Consider the following 18,264-nt stretch of genomic DNA (forward strand, 5'->3'; position numbering starts at 1 on the left):
TGATCCCAGCTGCCTATACCTGACATATGCCTCCTCCTATTTCCTGACCAGAGGCTCAATATCCCTCATCAATGAGGGTTTTTCTAATCCTGCCAGCTTTACCCTTCAGTCTAACAGGAGCATGCTGGCCCTGAGCTTTCCCTATCTCACTTTTAAAAGCCTCTCATTTGCCAGACATCCCTTTACCTGCAAACAGCCTCTTCCAATCAACCTTGGCAAGTTCCTGGCTAATGTCATCAAAATTAGCCTTGCCCAATTTAGCACTTTAACTTGTGGACCAGTCCCATCTTTTTCCAGAACTATTTTAAAAATAATAGAATTATGGTCACTGGTCCTAAAGTCCTCCCCCAATGACACTTCAGTCACTTGCCCCACCCTATTTCCCAATAGGAGGATCAGTGTTGCCCCTTCTCTAGTAGGGCCATCTACATATCATTTGCGAAAATGTTCCTAGACATATCAAATCCTGCCCCATCCAAGCCCTTAGCACTTTGGCAGCCCCAGTCAGTATTAGGGAAACTAAAATCACCTACTATTACAGCCCTATTATTCTTGCAGCTATTTGCCATTTACCTTCATATTTGGTCCTCCAATTCTTGCTGACTATTGGACTGACTGAGTTCATCTGCCTTGTCTGTCAGGCTTTTTACATTAAAATAAGTACATTTTAGTTTATCAGGACTCCCTTACTCCCTGTCCTGTTCCTGCCTACTGAACTTATGAACACCACTGTTTTGGGTCCCCCCCCCCCCCCCCCCCCCCCACCCCCTGCTAGATTTGTTTAAATTAAGTAGGAAAGTAGAATTGACTTGGAAGTTCAGCCATGATCTCACTGAAGAGTAGTGAAAATTACATAGGCTTTATGGTTGCTACTCCTATTTCTTGGGGTCTTTTATTCTTGAAACCTATTGCAGAGTACTATGTTATATTTTGGTACTGGTTATTAGTCACTGGAACTTGAGTTGGTTGTCCTTATGAATAGATTATCTTGCAAGTCACAGGGCATCGCAGACCATAAAATTATATTGCCACATGAATCCAATATCTTCAAGCTGAAAGCATGGAAAATTGGATGTGATAAGATAGCTCAGGATCAATACAGCTACTTGCATCTTGTGTGCAACAAATTAAAAAAATGTATTTTTTCTCCATTGTGTGCCACAGATTATTGTGCAGCTTGAGCTTGCAGAAACTGTTGGTTGGACATAACCATCTTCACAGTCTGCCAAATCAGTTGGAGCACATACCTCTGGAGGTTTTCGATGTACAACACAATCAGCTAAATGAGCTTCCAGAATGCCTATTCCTTAAGGCTTTAAAGTAAGTATATTTGAATGTTAAAATAAGTATATTTGAATGGAGACACAAGAGACTTCAGATGCTGGAATATGGAGCAAGAAACAAACTACTGGAGGAATTCAGTGGGTCAGGCAGCATCTGTGGAGGCAAAGGGATAGTTGCCACTTCGGATCGAGATCCTGCATCAGGACTGTATGTAGGGTCTTGACCCGAAACGTCAACTATCCCTTTGCTGCCACAGATGCTGCTTGGCCCACTGAGCTGTTCCAGCAGTTTGTTTTTTGCTGAAGTATATTTGACTAGTGGCAGGTTGTTGTACTCTAGGGAGTGATTTGTGACTGAAGACAATTGAAAACTATATTGAACAATACTGTAAATTACTTATTTAACACTAATTCAACTGATTTGCTTAGCAATGTTATGAAAAAAGGGCAGACAAATAGAAATTTGAGGATTTGTGTTTTTTAAGTTCTTGCATGACATTTTCTTCGGCCTGGGCCATTTATCTTGAATTTAAATCTTGCATCAGTCTGGTGCTGCTATTTGTTTTTTTTTCAGAGCTAGCAATGTAAATTATAGCTTGTGTATCCTGATAGTGCAATCATGGTTGCATGAATAGAATGATAAGTAAAGATCTGCTTATTTAACTGAGTTTGTTGTTTCTGAAATCTAGAAGATTTTTATAATGGACTAATAACATTCACTCTGAGATGCATAACTCATTGGCTATTAGAGTAATTTTAAATAACTGGTTGGGTTAGAGTGATATAAACAAAAATTGTTCATTTTGAATATTTTTGCCTTGGAGAAACTCACTGTTAACAATAAAGCATGGGAATATTTCCTTTAAAAATACTTATGAAAATGCTGGAGGTAAATGGTTTGTTCAGTATGGCAAGAAAACAGCTGCATAACATCGTACATCCTGTTCAGGAGTGCTGTTTCAAAAAAAAAGGCTGTAAGAGTACAATTCCTGAAAGAACTAGAAGACTCTCTACCCATGGTCCTTCCTGAAGAAATTTATTTATTGGCAATTTAGTTCCATGGATCACAGCACAGCCCTTCAGTACCTCATTTCAAGAAGTCCTGGGAGTGTGTGTGTGGCTTGGCTAAAGTCAGAAGTCCTTGTTATATGAAGGATCCCAAGATAAACCGATGATCTATTGCTCTGTGGTGTAATGTAGTAGGACTTCAAAGGGCTGTACTACTGCCACGATAATTTCTAGCCTTTAAGTATGTAAATAAAATATTAATTCTAATAAAATAAGATTTCACTTCCTTTTCTATACTTCTAACCTATGTTCACATGACACATTTCTTGCCTTGTAAAATATATACCACGAGCATAAATAATGAAAATGAGATTGTCTTATTAAAAGAACAGTAAATTTTGTTTTTTGTAAACATGAAGTGCAAAATTGGGTCAGTTGGTGGTATATGAAATTGTTATAAGATAGTTTTTGATCTGGGGCATAACTCTAGCATTTAGCTTTTAAACTGGCTTGTGTCCTAAATGCCACTGCTGTTTAAAAAAAATGTCTAGCTCTCTACAAATTCCTCAGATCTTTCTAATGGTAATTGTAACCAAATATGAGTTTAGTCTCCTGTCAGTAACAGATTTGCTCTCTATTTCCATTGTGAATTATTTAGCATCTGTAAAATAGATCTAGAAATTCAGTCGCATAGAACTGTTACAAAAAAAAACTTGTTTCCAGAGTGAAAGTGCAACTTCAGCTATTTCCATGTCAAACAGTGCCATTCTGGAAATTCAACCAAGCACTCCAGTCAAAAAGCACCCTGGTGCTGATTACACAATTTCTGTATCTGTTTCACTGAATTCCATCATTCCCTGTGCAAATCTTCTTTGAACCATTGCCTGGGAAATTAGGTTATATTGTTTTGAGAAGTCTGGAGCAGGTCCTAATTGACTCCTGGAAACATATCCATGAAGATTTCCTCAGTTTTTCTTTAAGTTTCTATCTTCCAGTTTGCTTCTGCCACTTTCCCAATCCCTGTCTTTCCTCCCACTGATCCACAGGTCACAATCTCACCTAGACTCTGACCTATTACCCCAAAGCTTTGATCTCCAAACCATTACCCCAGTTTCACACTCCATTCCAGACTCACCATATTTTCCTGTACATGTTTTGCAGTCTGTGACTGAAACTGCTAAGGGCAATCAATAAAGCCACCCCTTGAGCATCAGATGCAATTGACACTTTTTGCAGTGTCTGTGAAAGAAACAGTTGGAGACTGCACAGTGACCTTTAGCATGTCATTAAAGGCATAGATGAGTTTCTTGTCTGTAATTCTGTATTAACTACTATAAAAGAATATTCTGCGACTAATGGCTTACCTCCTGACTTCCCCAAAGTGTTTACATCAACTACATGGTGCAAAACAGGAATGTGGTAGAATACTTTTGCCTCAATGGGTGTGGCTGCAGCCACATAAGGAGTGAAATCATCTAGAGCAAATACAGCCTACTCCATTTTTACTTCACTGCTAACCTAAACATCTACTCTCTCCACCACTGAGTTGCTGTATGTCCTATTTACAAGATGCACCACAGAATCTTTTACTCTGTGCAGGTTTTTTACTCTGTACTTCTTAAACTTGCATCTTCCCCAACCGAGAAAGCCAAGGGCAAAAACTGTATGGGAATCCAATCACTTTCATATTCTCTTCCAGGTTGTATACAAAACTGACTTGGATTTAAACAGCCATTCCTTCATTGTTGCCTGGAAATTCCAAGAACTCCCTAACCAAGAGAATTACGGGAATAATTTTTCCACATGGAATGCAGCAGTTCAAGAAGGCAGCACATTATCACTTTTTTCAAAGGCTTGAATGTCCACATCCAAGGATAATTTAAAAAAATGAATACATCCTTCAGTACTTCATTGAGAAAAATATTTTTATTTCTTCTAGCTTGCGATGTCTCAACGTGTCTGCAAACAACCTGGAATCGTTGCCTATTAGCAGTGATACTGAAGAAAGTCTCAGTGTGCTGCAAGAACTTTATTTAACAGGAAACAACTTGACTGATAAGTGTGTTTCAATGCTGACTGGACATCCACGCCTTCGAGTTCTCCATTTGGCTTACAACCAACTTCAGTCATTCCCAGCCAGGTAAAGCACTATTTCTCTTTGTGCATCCAGCAGTTAGTAACTAATATTTACAGAATCCTCAGTTTTACACTTAAGTTTGATATTTATCCAACCATAAAGAAAATAACATTGATTAATTTGGAGAAGTGGATAGATTGTTCCCAAATAAAAATGTTATGGGTCAATAACATTTTGGTTCAAGCCTAGTTGTTTTCTGTTAGGCTGTGACAAGCTAATTGAAAGAAATAAATTATTGAATATAGGTAGCTGATCAGTAACTCAAAAAAAAGTATGTGTATAATATGGTGGTAAGCTCAGTCTCTCCCTAGAACTCAAGCCCTCCAGTCCCAGTAACATCCTTGTGGATCTCTTCTGCACCCTTTCCAATGTAATGACATCCTTCCTTTGGCTTGGCAACCGGAACGGCACATGATACTCCAAGTGTGGTCTCACCAGCATCTTGTACAGTTGTAATATGACATCCCAATTCTATTGGATCATCTCTCAGCCTTCTTCAAAGAAAATAATCTTAACCTTTCCGATCTGTCATTGTAATCATAGTCCCTCATCCCAGAATCATTTTCTTTAATTTCCCCTGGACATTCTCCAATATCTCCAATAATGAGGTGACCAGAGTTGAACATAATACTCCAGCTGAGACTGGACTGGTATTTAATAAAGTTTTAGTATCACTTCCCTGCTTTTATATTCTTTATCTTGGTTGATAAAGCCCAGAATTATGTCAACCTTACTACTTTCTCAACCTCTCTGCCACTTTCAATGATTTGCAAACACATACCCCAGGTAACTCTGATCCTACACCCTTTTTGGAATATATCCGTTTTTCTATATCGCCTCTCCTCATTTTTCCCACCAAAATCCATCACCTTACATTTCTCTGCATTAAACCTCAACTCCCCATGCATCTGTCTATTTGACCAGCCTTTTGTATCCTAATGCAATCTATACTGTCCTCTTTGTTGTTCACAATACTGGTAGCTGTGTCATCTGCAAATTTAGAAATTATGGCTTATGACCCAAGTACAGGTCATTAATATAGGAATGGCCTTAACAAAGTTCACCTTCCTCCAGTCTGGGAAAACTACCATTCATCACAACCTTCTGTTGTCTGTTATATAGCCAACTTTGCATCCATGCAATTAATGTACCTTTTATGCCATGTGCTTCAATTTTGCTGAAAAGCCTGTTAAGCAGCATCTTACCCAAAATTTTCTAGCCGTCTATGTACACCTGCATTACCCATCAAAAAATTCTATCAAATTGGGTAAATATGATATGTCTTATAAAATCCATATTGGTTTGCCTTAATCCATTTTCTTCTCTGTGATGAATAATCCTGTCCTGGATCAATGTTTCCAAAAGCTTTCCCAGCACCAAGGTTAAAATGGAACAAGTAACATTTTTTTGGAACAAGTAACATTTACCATTCTCTAGTCCTTTGACACCACTCCTTTATTCAAAGAGCATCGAAGGATTATGGTCAACATTCCTGTGATATCCTCCAATACTTTGAGTAAAGTATTCCTGCAATGCATCCCTCTAATCACATACCATTTACTGCCAGAAGGCTCTGTGCTCCACAGGGCTTTACTGACAAGATGGGACCTGGTTTCATGGATCAAATTGCTGCTTGAAGATCTGCACAAGATAAATGTAAAAATACACCAAGTCCTCATTATCTGCTGACTTACTGTCTGCAGAACTGTGTACTCACAAGGTCAGCTGTGTATTACCATAGAACAATACAGCACCGTACAGGCCCTTTGGCCCACCATGTTGTGCCGCCCTTCAAACCACACCTAAGACTTTCTAACCCCTTCCTCCCACATATCCCTCTATCTTAAATTCCTCCATATGCTTATCTAACAATCTCTTGAACTTGACCAACGTATCAGCCTCCACCACCACCCCAGGCAGCGCATTCCATGCACCAACCACTCTCTGGGTGAAAAACCTCCCTCTGACATCTCCCTTGAACTTCCCACCCATTACCTTAAAGCCATGTCCTCTTGTTTTGAGCATTGGTGCCCTGGGAAAGAGGCACTGGCTGTCCACCCTATCTATTGCTCTTATTATCTTGTGTACCTCTATCATGTCTCCCCTCATCCTCCTCTTCTCCAATGAATAAAGCCCTAGCTCCTCATAATCCATACTCTCTAATCCAGGCAGCATCCTGGTAAATCTCCTCTGCACCCTTTCCAACGCCTCCACATCCTTCCTATAATGAGGCAACCAGAACTGGACACAGTACTCTAAGTGTGGCCTAACCAGAGTTTTGTAAAGCTGCATCATTACTTCGCAGCTCTTAAACTCGATCCCACGACTTATGAAAGCTAATATCCCATAAGTTTTCTTAACTACCCTAGCTACCTGTGAGGCGACTTTCAGTGATCTGTGGAGATGAACCCCCCAGATCCCTCTGCTCCTCTACACTGCCCAGAATCCTGCCATTTACCTTGTACTCCGCCTTGGAGTTTGTCCTTCCAAAGTGTACCACCTCACACTTCTCCGGATTGAACTCCATCTGCCACTTGTCAGCCCAGCTCTGCATCCTATCAATATCCCTCTGTAAGTCTCGACAGCCCTCCACACTATCCACAACACCGATCTTTGTGTCATCTGCAAACTTGCTAACCCACCCTTCTACCCCCTCATCTAAGTCATTAATAAATATCACAAAAAGTAGAGGTCCCAGAACCGATCCCTGTGGGACACCACTAGTCACAGCCCTCCAATCCGAATATACTCCCTCCACCACAACCCTCTGCTTTCTACAGGCAAACCAATTCTGAATCCACACTGCCAAGCCTCCCTGGATCCCTTGGCCTCTGACCTTTTGAAGAAGCCTACCATGCGGAACCTTATCAAACGCCTTACTAAAATCCATGTAGACCAGATCCACTGCACTACCCTCATCAATCTTCCTGGTCACCTCCTCAAAGAACCCTATCAGGCATGTGAGGCAAGATCTTCCCTTCATAAAGCCATGCTGGCTGTCCCTAATCAGTCCATGATTCTCTAAATGCTCATAGATCCTCTCTCTTAGAATCCTTTCCAACAGCTTACCCACCACAGACGTAAGGGTCACTGGTCTGTAATTCCCTGGACTATCCCTACTACCTTTTTTGAATAAGGGGACAACATTCGCCACCCTCCAATCCTCCGGTACCATCCCCGTGGACAACGAGGACTCAAAAGATCCTAGCCAACGGTTCAGCAATCTCCTCCCTTGCCTCACGAAGCAGCCTGAGGAATATTCCGTCAGGCCCCGGGGTCTTAACTGTCCTAATATTTTCTAACAACTCCAATACATCCTCTCTCTTGATATCTACATACTCTGGAACATTACCCTCACCAACACTGTCCTCAGCATCATCAAGACCCCTCTCCTTGGTGAATACTGAAGAGAAGTATTCATTGAGAATCTCACCCACAGCTTCCAGGCACATCCTCCCACCATTGTCTTTAATCGGACCCACCTTTACTCTAGCCATCCTTCTGCTCTTCACGTACGAGAAAAAAGCCTTGGGATTCTCCTTAACCCTACTCGCCAAAGCCTTTTCATGTCCCCTTCTCACTCTCCTCTGCCCTTTCTTAAGTTCCTTCCTTGCTACTCTATATTCCTCATGAGCCCTGTCTGATCCTTGCTGCTTACACCTTATGTATGCTGCCTTCTTCTTCCTAACTAGTTGTTCCACCTCTCTCATCACCCACGGTTCCTTCACCCTGCCATTCCTTCTCTGCCTTACCGGGACAAATTTATCCCTAACATCCTGCAAAAGATCCCTGAACATCAACCACATCTCCATAGTATATTTCCCTTCAGAAGTGTCATCCCAGTTTACACTCCCAAGTTCTCGCCTCATAGCCTCATAATTCGCCTTTCCCCAATTAAATATCTTCCCATCCTCTTTGCTCCTATCCCTGTCCATGACAATTCTAAAGGTTATGGAGCAATGGTCGCTGTCCCCCAAATGCTCACCCGCTGATAGATCTGTCACCTGTCCCGGTTCATTACCTAAAACTAGATCTAATATGGCATTCCCTCTAGTCGGCCCGTCAACATACTGTGTCAGGAATCCGTCCTGGACACACTTAACAAACTCCGCCCCATCTAAACCTTTGGCACTAAGTAGGTGCCAATCAATATTTGGAAAGTTGAAGTCTCCCACTATAATAACCCTGTTATTTTCGCATCTTTCCAAAAACTGCCTCCCAATCTGCTCCTCAGTATCCCTACTGCTACCGGGGGGGCCTATAGAATACTCCCAGGGAATGGGAATTCCCATTACTGGGAATGTTGTGAAATATGTTTTCTACTTGAGCCCTCTCATGTGATGTTCAGTAAATCCTGTTTGCCATGACATGGGTTGCATTTGATATCTTTTATGGACAAGTAGTGAAGCTTGCCACTGCAACTTGCAAAGGAGTTGTTATTATTCATGAAGGGGTAGATTGTTTGTTATTGTGGCCTTAATCCTATTGCTAGCAACCTTAGATGTATTCACATTTGTTTGCTGTTGAGAGGTGTTCTGTGTCCTTGTCCCTTCTGGACAATGAACATAATACTTACTGGTGAAATGAGTTGAGACAGCTCACCAAACTCAAGAAATTTGGGCTATTCATTTGTTGTTTGGGTTGGATTCAAAGCAAGGTCTCAAATGTGAAACAACAGCTTGCAAATTATTTGCAGTTTGTAATGATTTGATGATTTAATAATGTAATGTTCAAATCTACTAATTACTTTTACTCTTTTTCCTTCAGTAAGCTGTCAAAGTTAGAGCTACTGGAAGAACTGAACCTAAGTGGAAACAAACTGAAGGCTATTCCTACCACCATCACAAATTGCAAGCGATTGCATACACTCATTGTTCACTCCAACAACATTGCAGTCTTTCCAGAGATCCTACACTTACCTGAGATCAAGGTGCAAAATGTGCTTTGAATTGTTCTGATCATAGTTTCATGATATACAGTATTCAACCCACCAGGGCTATTTCTTTATGCAGAATGTGATATATTTTTACACAGCCATTTTTTGTATCTCCTTTTACTATTCTTTCAATCTGTACTCTTAGTTTTTTCATACAGACATTCTTTGGCTATCTTTTATGGTCACTGTTGCTTTCTTATCATGGATCTGGTTTGGTTAGGAAATGGCATATCAGCAGATGTCTTTTAATAACTTTAGCTAATATGTCCCGAAACCTTTCCAATTTGTTTATTCCATATCAAGTATTCCATGCTTTTTATATAACACATTAAAAACAATTGTGAAGGTGCATTTATAAGTTGGAAACTGCAATTTTAATAGAACATATTTATAGATATTATTTTGGTTGCAGTACCATGAAATTTGGCCATTAATAAAGATCGAGTGGAGGCCCACACAATACTATGGATCTCCATTAAAGAGACATGTATTATAAGCTTGTTAAGTGTTTACTTTTTCATCTGGATACATAAGGATAACATTATTCCCTTATACTTCACAAAATTAGATCCTTTCTGGTTTCTAATTTTCAGTGAGGTGATTATTTACTGCCTGTTTCAGTCTTGCATCTCAAAATAAGGTTTATTATCACCAATATATATGTCATGAAATTTGTTGCTTTGCAGCAGCAGTACAAAAACATAAAATTACTACAAATTACAGAATAAATAGTGCAAAATAAAAGGGAATAATGAGGTAGTGTTCATGGACCATTCAGAAATCTGATGGTGGAGGGGAAGAAAGTGCTCCTAAATCATTGAGTGTGGGTCTTCAGGCTCCTGTACGTCCTCCTGGATGATAGGGAAGGGTTGTGCCCGTGATGGAGGACGATGCATGATGGCTCTTTGTAGGACATCATCAGCCCGTATTCTTATATAGTTTGCATCTGCATTGTTATCTAGTTTGATGTGGAGTGAAGACTGAAAACACCCCACCTCTCCCTGCAGCAGTTTGAAATGGTAAAATGGCAGCAAGCTGCTTCTAATGTAGTCATGACGGCCTAAAGTAATGTGCGCTTCAAGTCAATATTCCTTAAGTATTCTTTTTTTCCCTTGATAAGTGACTAGTTTATAATAAACTGTATTGAATAGCTGTTGAGTTTATCTGCTGGTCATTCATGTTTTTGCTCTATCACTGTCTGATTAGGCAAACATTATTATTATTTGCTCAAATCTGGTACCAACGTTATGGTTAATCTGCTTAATCCCAATTTTCTTCATCCTGGTTTAGCTGGTTGACCTCAGTTGCAATGAGCTTACAGAGATAATGATGCCTGAGACCCTTCCAGCCACATTGCAGGAACTGGACTTGGCTGGCAACCCAAATCTTGTTCTTGACCACAAGACCTTGGAAATATTCAGGTAGGAACTGTCATTTTCATTCCAAAGTATAGTTCCAAGCGTAATTAAAAATGGAAAAGTCTGGAAACATTCAGCTAGTTAGTTGCATCAAAATTTCAGCTTAATGAACTTTCAGAAGTACTGAAAAACATTAGAATTAAAAAAGCTATAAAGTTATTTTTTAAAAAAAACAAAGCATGGATATAAAGGCATGGAAACAGCAAAAGTGAGAGTCTGTTATATGATAAAGGACAGGATTGATTAAATAATCATAGTTATATCTATAGAAATTAAGCATGGGTTCAGGGATGTATAAATGTTTATAATATATTAGCAGAGAGGGGGAGAAAGGATATACAGTTGGGTTGTGGACTGTGTTGAAGTTAACATTAACTCTTAAAGGTCTAGGTACACACAATACACCCAGTGCCAAGTGATTGATACATTGAGTGTAAATTTAAAATTTCTGTCACATACTTGGATTCCACTCAGAATGGCCCTGATGAATCTTTCAATGACTGACTGTACAGTCCAGAGTCACCATTTGATGAAAGTTAAAGAAAACCTGCTGTTACTGATGTATCTACTATATTCTTTGCCAGCATCATTTGATTGCTCTGATAACACCTTTTGTTGTCGTAGCCAAGTTTGATACACTCTCTTCTGAGAGTTACTTTCCTTAAATCTGTTTTTTGTCTTAAAAATCTGCTTTCGTCTAATTTGTCTTTGGAGTAAATCAGAAATTGTGTTATAATTATAGTATTAAAATTGTAGCACTGTGGAGACTTTTTTCTTTTTCTCCCATGTAAAATGAGCAAATATTTTATACGTCTTTTGTGAAGTATTGAATCAGAAATATATTTACCAGATACATGAATGGATTGTTAAAGATGTGTTTGACCCCAGGCTTTGTAATTTAGAATTAACTGTACCTTGTCTCTGACTACAGCAAAATCCAAATGTGGGACTTCTGTTGAAGTACTCTGTCAGTTGCTAAAGAACAATATGTATTGAATGCTACATAGAAAATGGCAGTTATGATAGGTAGAAGTAAAATGCAAATTATGTTTTCTTTTTATATTGCAGTCATATCACCACCCTCAAAATTGATCAGAAACCGCCTGTACCATGTAGTGATTCAGTTGGAATTTCAACTCTCTGGCATCATGGCTATTCTGAAATGGCAGGACACAGAAATAAGTAAGTTCGGCAGCAATAAGCTTGGTTACTGTTTGCTCTTTTAGAGTGAAGTATTGTTGGTTCATTTGGCCATTTCTCTATGGTGCACTCTTTTTTTTAATCCCTCTTTATCATTTTCAACTTTCCATTGCAAATCCCTGCTGAAACCTCTTCAAGCTGCAGATTTCTTTACCTTCTCCTTCCAACTCTTCAAAGTCAATAATTTTGACTACATTATGTGATCATTCCTAATTATGCAAACATTTGTGTACAGATTCAGTTTAATATCATAAGATAATGGTTGCATTTCAGAAAGAACAACGTAGGGACAGCTAATTTAAATGGCATTCTTTCAATTGGTGAGCAAGAACAGAGGGAGCTGCAGGTACTTATTCACAAATCCTGGAAAAATGGCAAAACAAGTTATTAAGATTTATGATAAATTTGGCCTTGCAAATAGGGAGCATTCAATCCAAAAACAAGGAAGCCATGGTAAATCTTTAGTAATCATTTGTTTCCAATCAGCTTAGACTATTCTATATAATTCTGAGCACCAGATATGTAACAATATCTTGGGGAGGATACAGTGGAATTTTATTAGAATGATGTCAATAAAAGAGTGAGTTCAGTTGCATGAAGAGATTGGAGAGGTCAGATTGTTTTCAAAGCAGAGAAATTTAAAGAAGATCTAAAAGTCTATGAGGGGTTTTCTCAAAGCAAGTACATAGAAGGTATTCCTTCTGCCAATGAGTCCTCTAGCAAGAGAGACTCTAAACAACCTCTGCCATTCTAACAGGTGTACCCACCTTTTTATCTCATGACTATTTATTTTTAAACTATTTATTTGTTTATAAGAATGAAATACATTAATAAAAGTTGACATTTTATCCTACATAATATTTTCAAATATTTTTGAATCAGAATTGGAATGACAAAGTATTATACATCCTATTCATTATAAGCTGATTACTAGTCTGTATGCTGTGGCAAAATTAGTCTTTAGACACATTGACTATGTGTTCAGGCAACCTTAGGTACCAATATAGAAACATAGAAAACCTACAGCACGATTCAGGCCCTTCGGCCCACAAAGCTGTGCCGAACATGTGCCTACCTTAGAAATTACTAGGCTTACCCATAGCCCTCTATTTTTCTCAATTTCATGTACCTATCCAAAGTCTCTTAAAAGATCCTATCGTATCCGCCTCCACACTGTTGCCGGCAGCCCATTCCACGCACTCACCACTCTCAGAGTAAAAAAACTTACCCTGACATCTCCTCTATACCTACTCCCCAGCACCTTAAACCTATGTCCTCTTGTGGCAACCATTTCAGCCTGGGAAAAAGCCTCTGACTATCTACCTGATCAATGCCCCTCATCGTCTTATATACCTCTATCAAGGCCCCCCTCATCCTCCGTCGCTCCAAGGAGAAAAGGTCGAGTTCCCTCAACCTGCTTTCATAAGGCATGCTCCACAATCCAGGGAGCATCCTTGTAAATCTCCTCTGCACCTTTTCTATGGCTTCCACACCCTTCCTGTAGTGAGGGGACCAGAACTGAGCACACTACTCCAAGTGGGGTCTGACCAGGGACCTATATAGCTGCAACAATACCCCTTAGCTCCTAAATTCAATTCCCCGATTGATGAAGGAGAATACACCATATGCTGCCTTCACCACAGAGTCAACCTGTGCAGCTGCTTTGAGCGTCCTATGGACTCGGACCCCAAGATCTCTCTGATCCTCCACACTGCGAAGAGTCTTACCATTAGTACTATACTCTGCCATCATATTTGACCTACCAAAATGAACCACTTCACACTTATCTGGGTTGAACTGCATCTGCCACTTCTCAGCCCAGCTTTGCATCCTATCTATGTCCCTCTGTAACCTCTGACAGCCCTCCATACTATCCACAACGCCTCCAACCTTTGTGTCATCCGCAAATTTTACTAACCCATCCCTCCACTTCCTCATCCAGGTCATTTATAAAAATCACAAAGAGTAAGGGTCCCAGAACAGATCCCTGAGGTATACCACTGGTCACTGACCTCCATGCAGAATATGACCCTTCAACAACCACTCTTTGCCTTCTGTGGGCATGCCAGTTCTGGATCCACATTGCAATGTCCCTTTGGATCCCATGCCTCCTTACTTTCTCAATAAGCCTTGCATGGGGTACCTTATCAAATGCCTTGCTGAAATCCATAACACTACATCTACTGCTCTTCCTTCATCGATGTGTTTAGTCACATCCTCAAAAAATTCAATCAGTCTCGTAAGGCAGGACCTGCCCTTGACAAAGCCATGCTGACTATTCCTAATCATATAATACCTCTCCAAATGTTCATAAATCCTGCTTCTCAGGATCTTCTCCATCAGTTTACCAACCACTGAAGTAAGATTCACTGGTCTATAATTTCCTGGGTTATCTCTACTCCCTTTCTTGAATAAGGGAGCAACATCCGCAACCCTCCAATCCTCCGGAACCTCTCCCGTCTCCATTGATGATGCAAAGTTCATCGTCAGAGGCTCCGCAATCTCCTCCCTTGCCTCCCACAGCAGCCTGGGGTACATCTCATCCGGTCCCGGTGACTTATCCAACTTGATACTTTCCAAAAGTTCCAGCACCTCCTCTTTCTGAATATCTACATGCTCAAGCTTTTCAGCCTGCTGCAAGTCCTCACTACAATCACCCGGATCTTTTTCCGTGGTGAATACTGATGTAAAGTATTCATTAAGTACCTCTGCTATTCCGGATCCATACACACGTTCCCACTGTTGCACTTGATAGGTCCTATTCTTTCGCATCTTATCCTCTTGCTCTTCACATACTTGTAGAATGCCTTGGTGTTTTCCTTAATCCTGCCCGCCAAGGCCTTCTCATGTCCCCTTCTGGCTCTCCTAATTTCCTCCTTAAGCTCCTTCCTGTTAGCCTTATACTCTTACAGATCTCTAACATTACCAAGCTCTCTGTACCTTTTGTAAGCTTTTCTTTTCCTTTTGACTAGATTTATTATAGCCTTTGTACACCACGGTTCCTGTATCCTATCGTAACTTCCCTGTCTCATTGGAACATGCCTATGCAGAACTCCACATAAATATCCCCTGAACATTTGCCACATTTCTTCTGTACTTTTCCCTGAGAACATTCGTTCCAAATTTAAGCTTCCAATTTCCTGCCTGAGAGCCTCATAATTCCCTTTACTCCAACTAAACGTCTTTCTAGTCTGTCTGTTCCTATCTCTCTCCAATGCTATTGTAAAGGAGATAGAATTATGATCACTATCTCCAAAATGCTCTCCCACTGAGAGATCTGACACCTGACCAGGTTCATTTCCCAATACCAAATTAAGCACAGCCTCTCCTCTTGTAGGCTTATCTACATATTGTGTCAAGAATCCTTCCTGAACACACTTAATAAACTCCACCCCATCTAAACCCCCGCTGTACGGAGATGCCAATCAATATTTGGGAAATTAAAATCTCCCATCACAACAACTCTGTTATTATCACACCTTTCGAGGATCTGCTTCCCTGTCTGCTCCTCGATATCCCTGCTACTATTGGGCGGCCTATAAAAAAACACCCAGTAAAGTTATTGACCCCTTCCAGTTCCTAACCTCCACCCACAGAGACTCCGTAGACAGTCCCTCCATGACGTCCACCCTTTCTGCAGCCATGACACTATCTCGTGACATTATATCATGTGACAATATATCATGTGACAATATACGTGGAAAGTATTACTGGCCTCTACTAGGGCAGATGCAGTAATAAAACAGATTGAGACAAAATATTGGAAGTTATGCAGAAATATGTTCTTATGCATTAGGGGTGTGTTACAAAACATTTTCTATAAAATTGAGGGTACCATAAGTAATACACATAGTCAAAAATAGTATGTCTAACACGATCATGAAAAATCACTACTGTATTTTCATATGTTCAGTTATGCTTTGAATTTGTGCTAAGGTGAATACTGTGTGCAGAAAGCATGTGAAGTGGTAAAGGTCAGAAGGAACTTAAAAGCAGTGATCCAAAAGGATCGAAACTACAATTGCTATTCATACCACGTAGTAATGAACAAATAACTCACTACACAGCATGTTCTAGTTGCATGAACAGTCTGTTTCTCTGCAGTACGTACCATGTAATTCGTTACAAATGTATTTTGTTATTTTAATGGCATAGAGGTTAGATAAAATAAAATAAACAATTCAAAGTTTGAACCATCTTCGAGACAAATGGAATTTCAAGTTGTGTCAAATCATATTTATATTCCAATATACCTGACAATCCAGCATTTATATTCCAAGAAATCTTGACAATCCAGCATCCAATTGTTCAGAAATCCTGATGGTTTAGCATCTGGTTCACTCATTAGTCTGGAATGTGAGTCAGGAATCCAGAGTGCAAGCAGGGTGTGCAGCCAGCGTTGGGGTTGGGATCGGGAATGCAGTTTGTCAGTAGCATGAGTGGTTTTGCAGTCGGAGCTAGGATCCAGAGTGCATGTATGCTTCCCACTTTCTTTAAATTCATTTTGGTTCACTGGAAAATTTATTATACTACTTTGTAACATTTAAATAAAAAGTGAAATAAAAGTGTGTTTGGATATTAATAGGATTAACATCCAATAGTCTGGAAAGTCTAGTCCAGAATTACCAATATACCAAAGGTGCCAGATTATGGGAGTTTTACTCTTATCAACATTTGTTAGCATTTTATTGTCACTTCATCGATTAGTACTAAACTTTTGATTGTTATTAAACATATATTTCGATGTTTCCAGACTCTGTCTTTCAGTTCTTGCCCTGGATAGCTTTGGAGATGGCCCAGAAGCATTGTATGGTATATTTGATGGAGACAAGAACATGGAAATTCCTCGTTTATTGCAGTGCACTGTGGGAGATGTATTGGCAGAAGAATTGCAGCAGTCCTGCGTAGACACTGTTTACATGACCCACACATTCCTTGTCTCACACAGGTGAGAAATCTGCATTTACACCATATGATACTAGGTTCCAACTGTTCCATGCACCTAAATGAAGAACTTTTTAATTGTAAGATGCTTTTCATCCCTAACCTTCAGAAATGAATTTGATATTTTATATGTAATGTGCTGAAGATGCGATTTGGCTGTCACTAACAATTTTGGAAATTGCCATAGGACAGTGGCAGGGTGGTAGACAAATCAGTTTATGCTATGAAATATGATGAGTGACCATACTGTGTAGAATCTATTTACAAGGTATTATATAAGTAGGACACTTTCCTTTCCAGCTTTCCTTTCATCAACTGTAGGTTGAAAAACCAGCTACAACCAACACAAAGAATAGAGTAACTGAGTCTCTTAGCCAGAGTTTAAGCCTACAGTATAATTGGGGATTGAATAACTTTTCAAGTGCAGTGTGCCACTAATTGATGTTCCTGATCCCTCTTTTGATGTTCCAGTGTACTTGAACATTGCACGACATAGTGACATTAACTATTAATTTGTTACTTGAGCAAAGAATGAAACATCAGTAATTTAGTCAACCTTTCAGAGTTTATGTGACATCAGATCTGTATTGATTTCGTTTTGACTTTTCTTTCTCTTCATATAGCTACCTATTTAGTACATTATTGTATCCCATAGCTAAATAACTAATATATCACTGAATCCAAAGCTACATTCAGTTTTCTGTTGAATATTGGAGATCCAATGCAAAAATTCATACAATTCTCCTTGTAATGCTCTTCTTTATTTTTAAGAAAACTGGGAATGGTGGGACAGAAGTTGGGTTCTTCGACTGTGTTGTGTCACATTCGCCGTGATCCTAGTGACCACAGCAGCTACTTCACTCTTACTGTTGCAAATGTGGGCAATAGCCAAGTAGTGTTATGCAGAGATGGGCAGCCACTGCCACTTTCAAAGTTGTTCAGTCTTGGACAGTGTCCTGAGGAACTTGGAAGAGTGAAACAACAAAAAGCCATTATAACTGAGGTAAGTCTCAGTATTTTAATTGTTTTTAACCTGAAACAGCTAAATTTTTGTGCAGCCACCCTTTTGCTAATATTGGAATATGTATAACACACTAACATTCATATCTAAAATAGAAATAGAAAATGCTGGAAACATTCAATCAGTTAGGCAACATATATGCAAAGAGAAAAAGCTAACATTTCCGGTTGAAGACACTGCATCAGAACTGGGAAAGAGAGAAAATACTTACAGCATTTGCATTTTTTTTGAGTTTCATTTACATCTAAAATGTTGTATTGCATAATGCTCTATGGTACAGTTTTTGATATCCCTTTGAATTGTGCTGTATAGTCTGC

General features: G+C 39.6%; 1 protein-coding gene across 1 annotated transcript in view; it reads left to right on the forward strand.

Annotated features, from left to right (window-relative positions):
* LOC127577345 (PH domain leucine-rich repeat-containing protein phosphatase 2-like) overlaps positions 1 to 18,264 on the forward strand; it is a 98,571-nt gene that overhangs the window by 77,303 nt on the left and 3,004 nt on the right. The window contains exons 12-18 of the mRNA XM_052028471.1: positions 1,165 to 1,320; positions 4,231 to 4,431; positions 9,196 to 9,358; positions 10,655 to 10,785; positions 11,851 to 11,964; positions 16,736 to 16,930; positions 17,698 to 17,929. Of these exons, the coding sequence (XP_051884431.1) occupies positions 1,165 to 1,320; positions 4,231 to 4,431; positions 9,196 to 9,358; positions 10,655 to 10,785; positions 11,851 to 11,964; positions 16,736 to 16,930; positions 17,698 to 17,929 (1,192 nt within the window). The remainder of the gene's footprint in view (positions 1 to 1,164; positions 1,321 to 4,230; positions 4,432 to 9,195; positions 9,359 to 10,654; positions 10,786 to 11,850; positions 11,965 to 16,735; positions 16,931 to 17,697; positions 17,930 to 18,264) is intronic.

Source organism: Pristis pectinata, chromosome 13 (assembly GCF_009764475.1).
Source record: "Pristis pectinata isolate sPriPec2 chromosome 13, sPriPec2.1.pri, whole genome shotgun sequence".
Taxonomy (NCBI): domain Eukaryota; kingdom Metazoa; phylum Chordata; class Chondrichthyes; order Rhinopristiformes; family Pristidae; genus Pristis; species Pristis pectinata.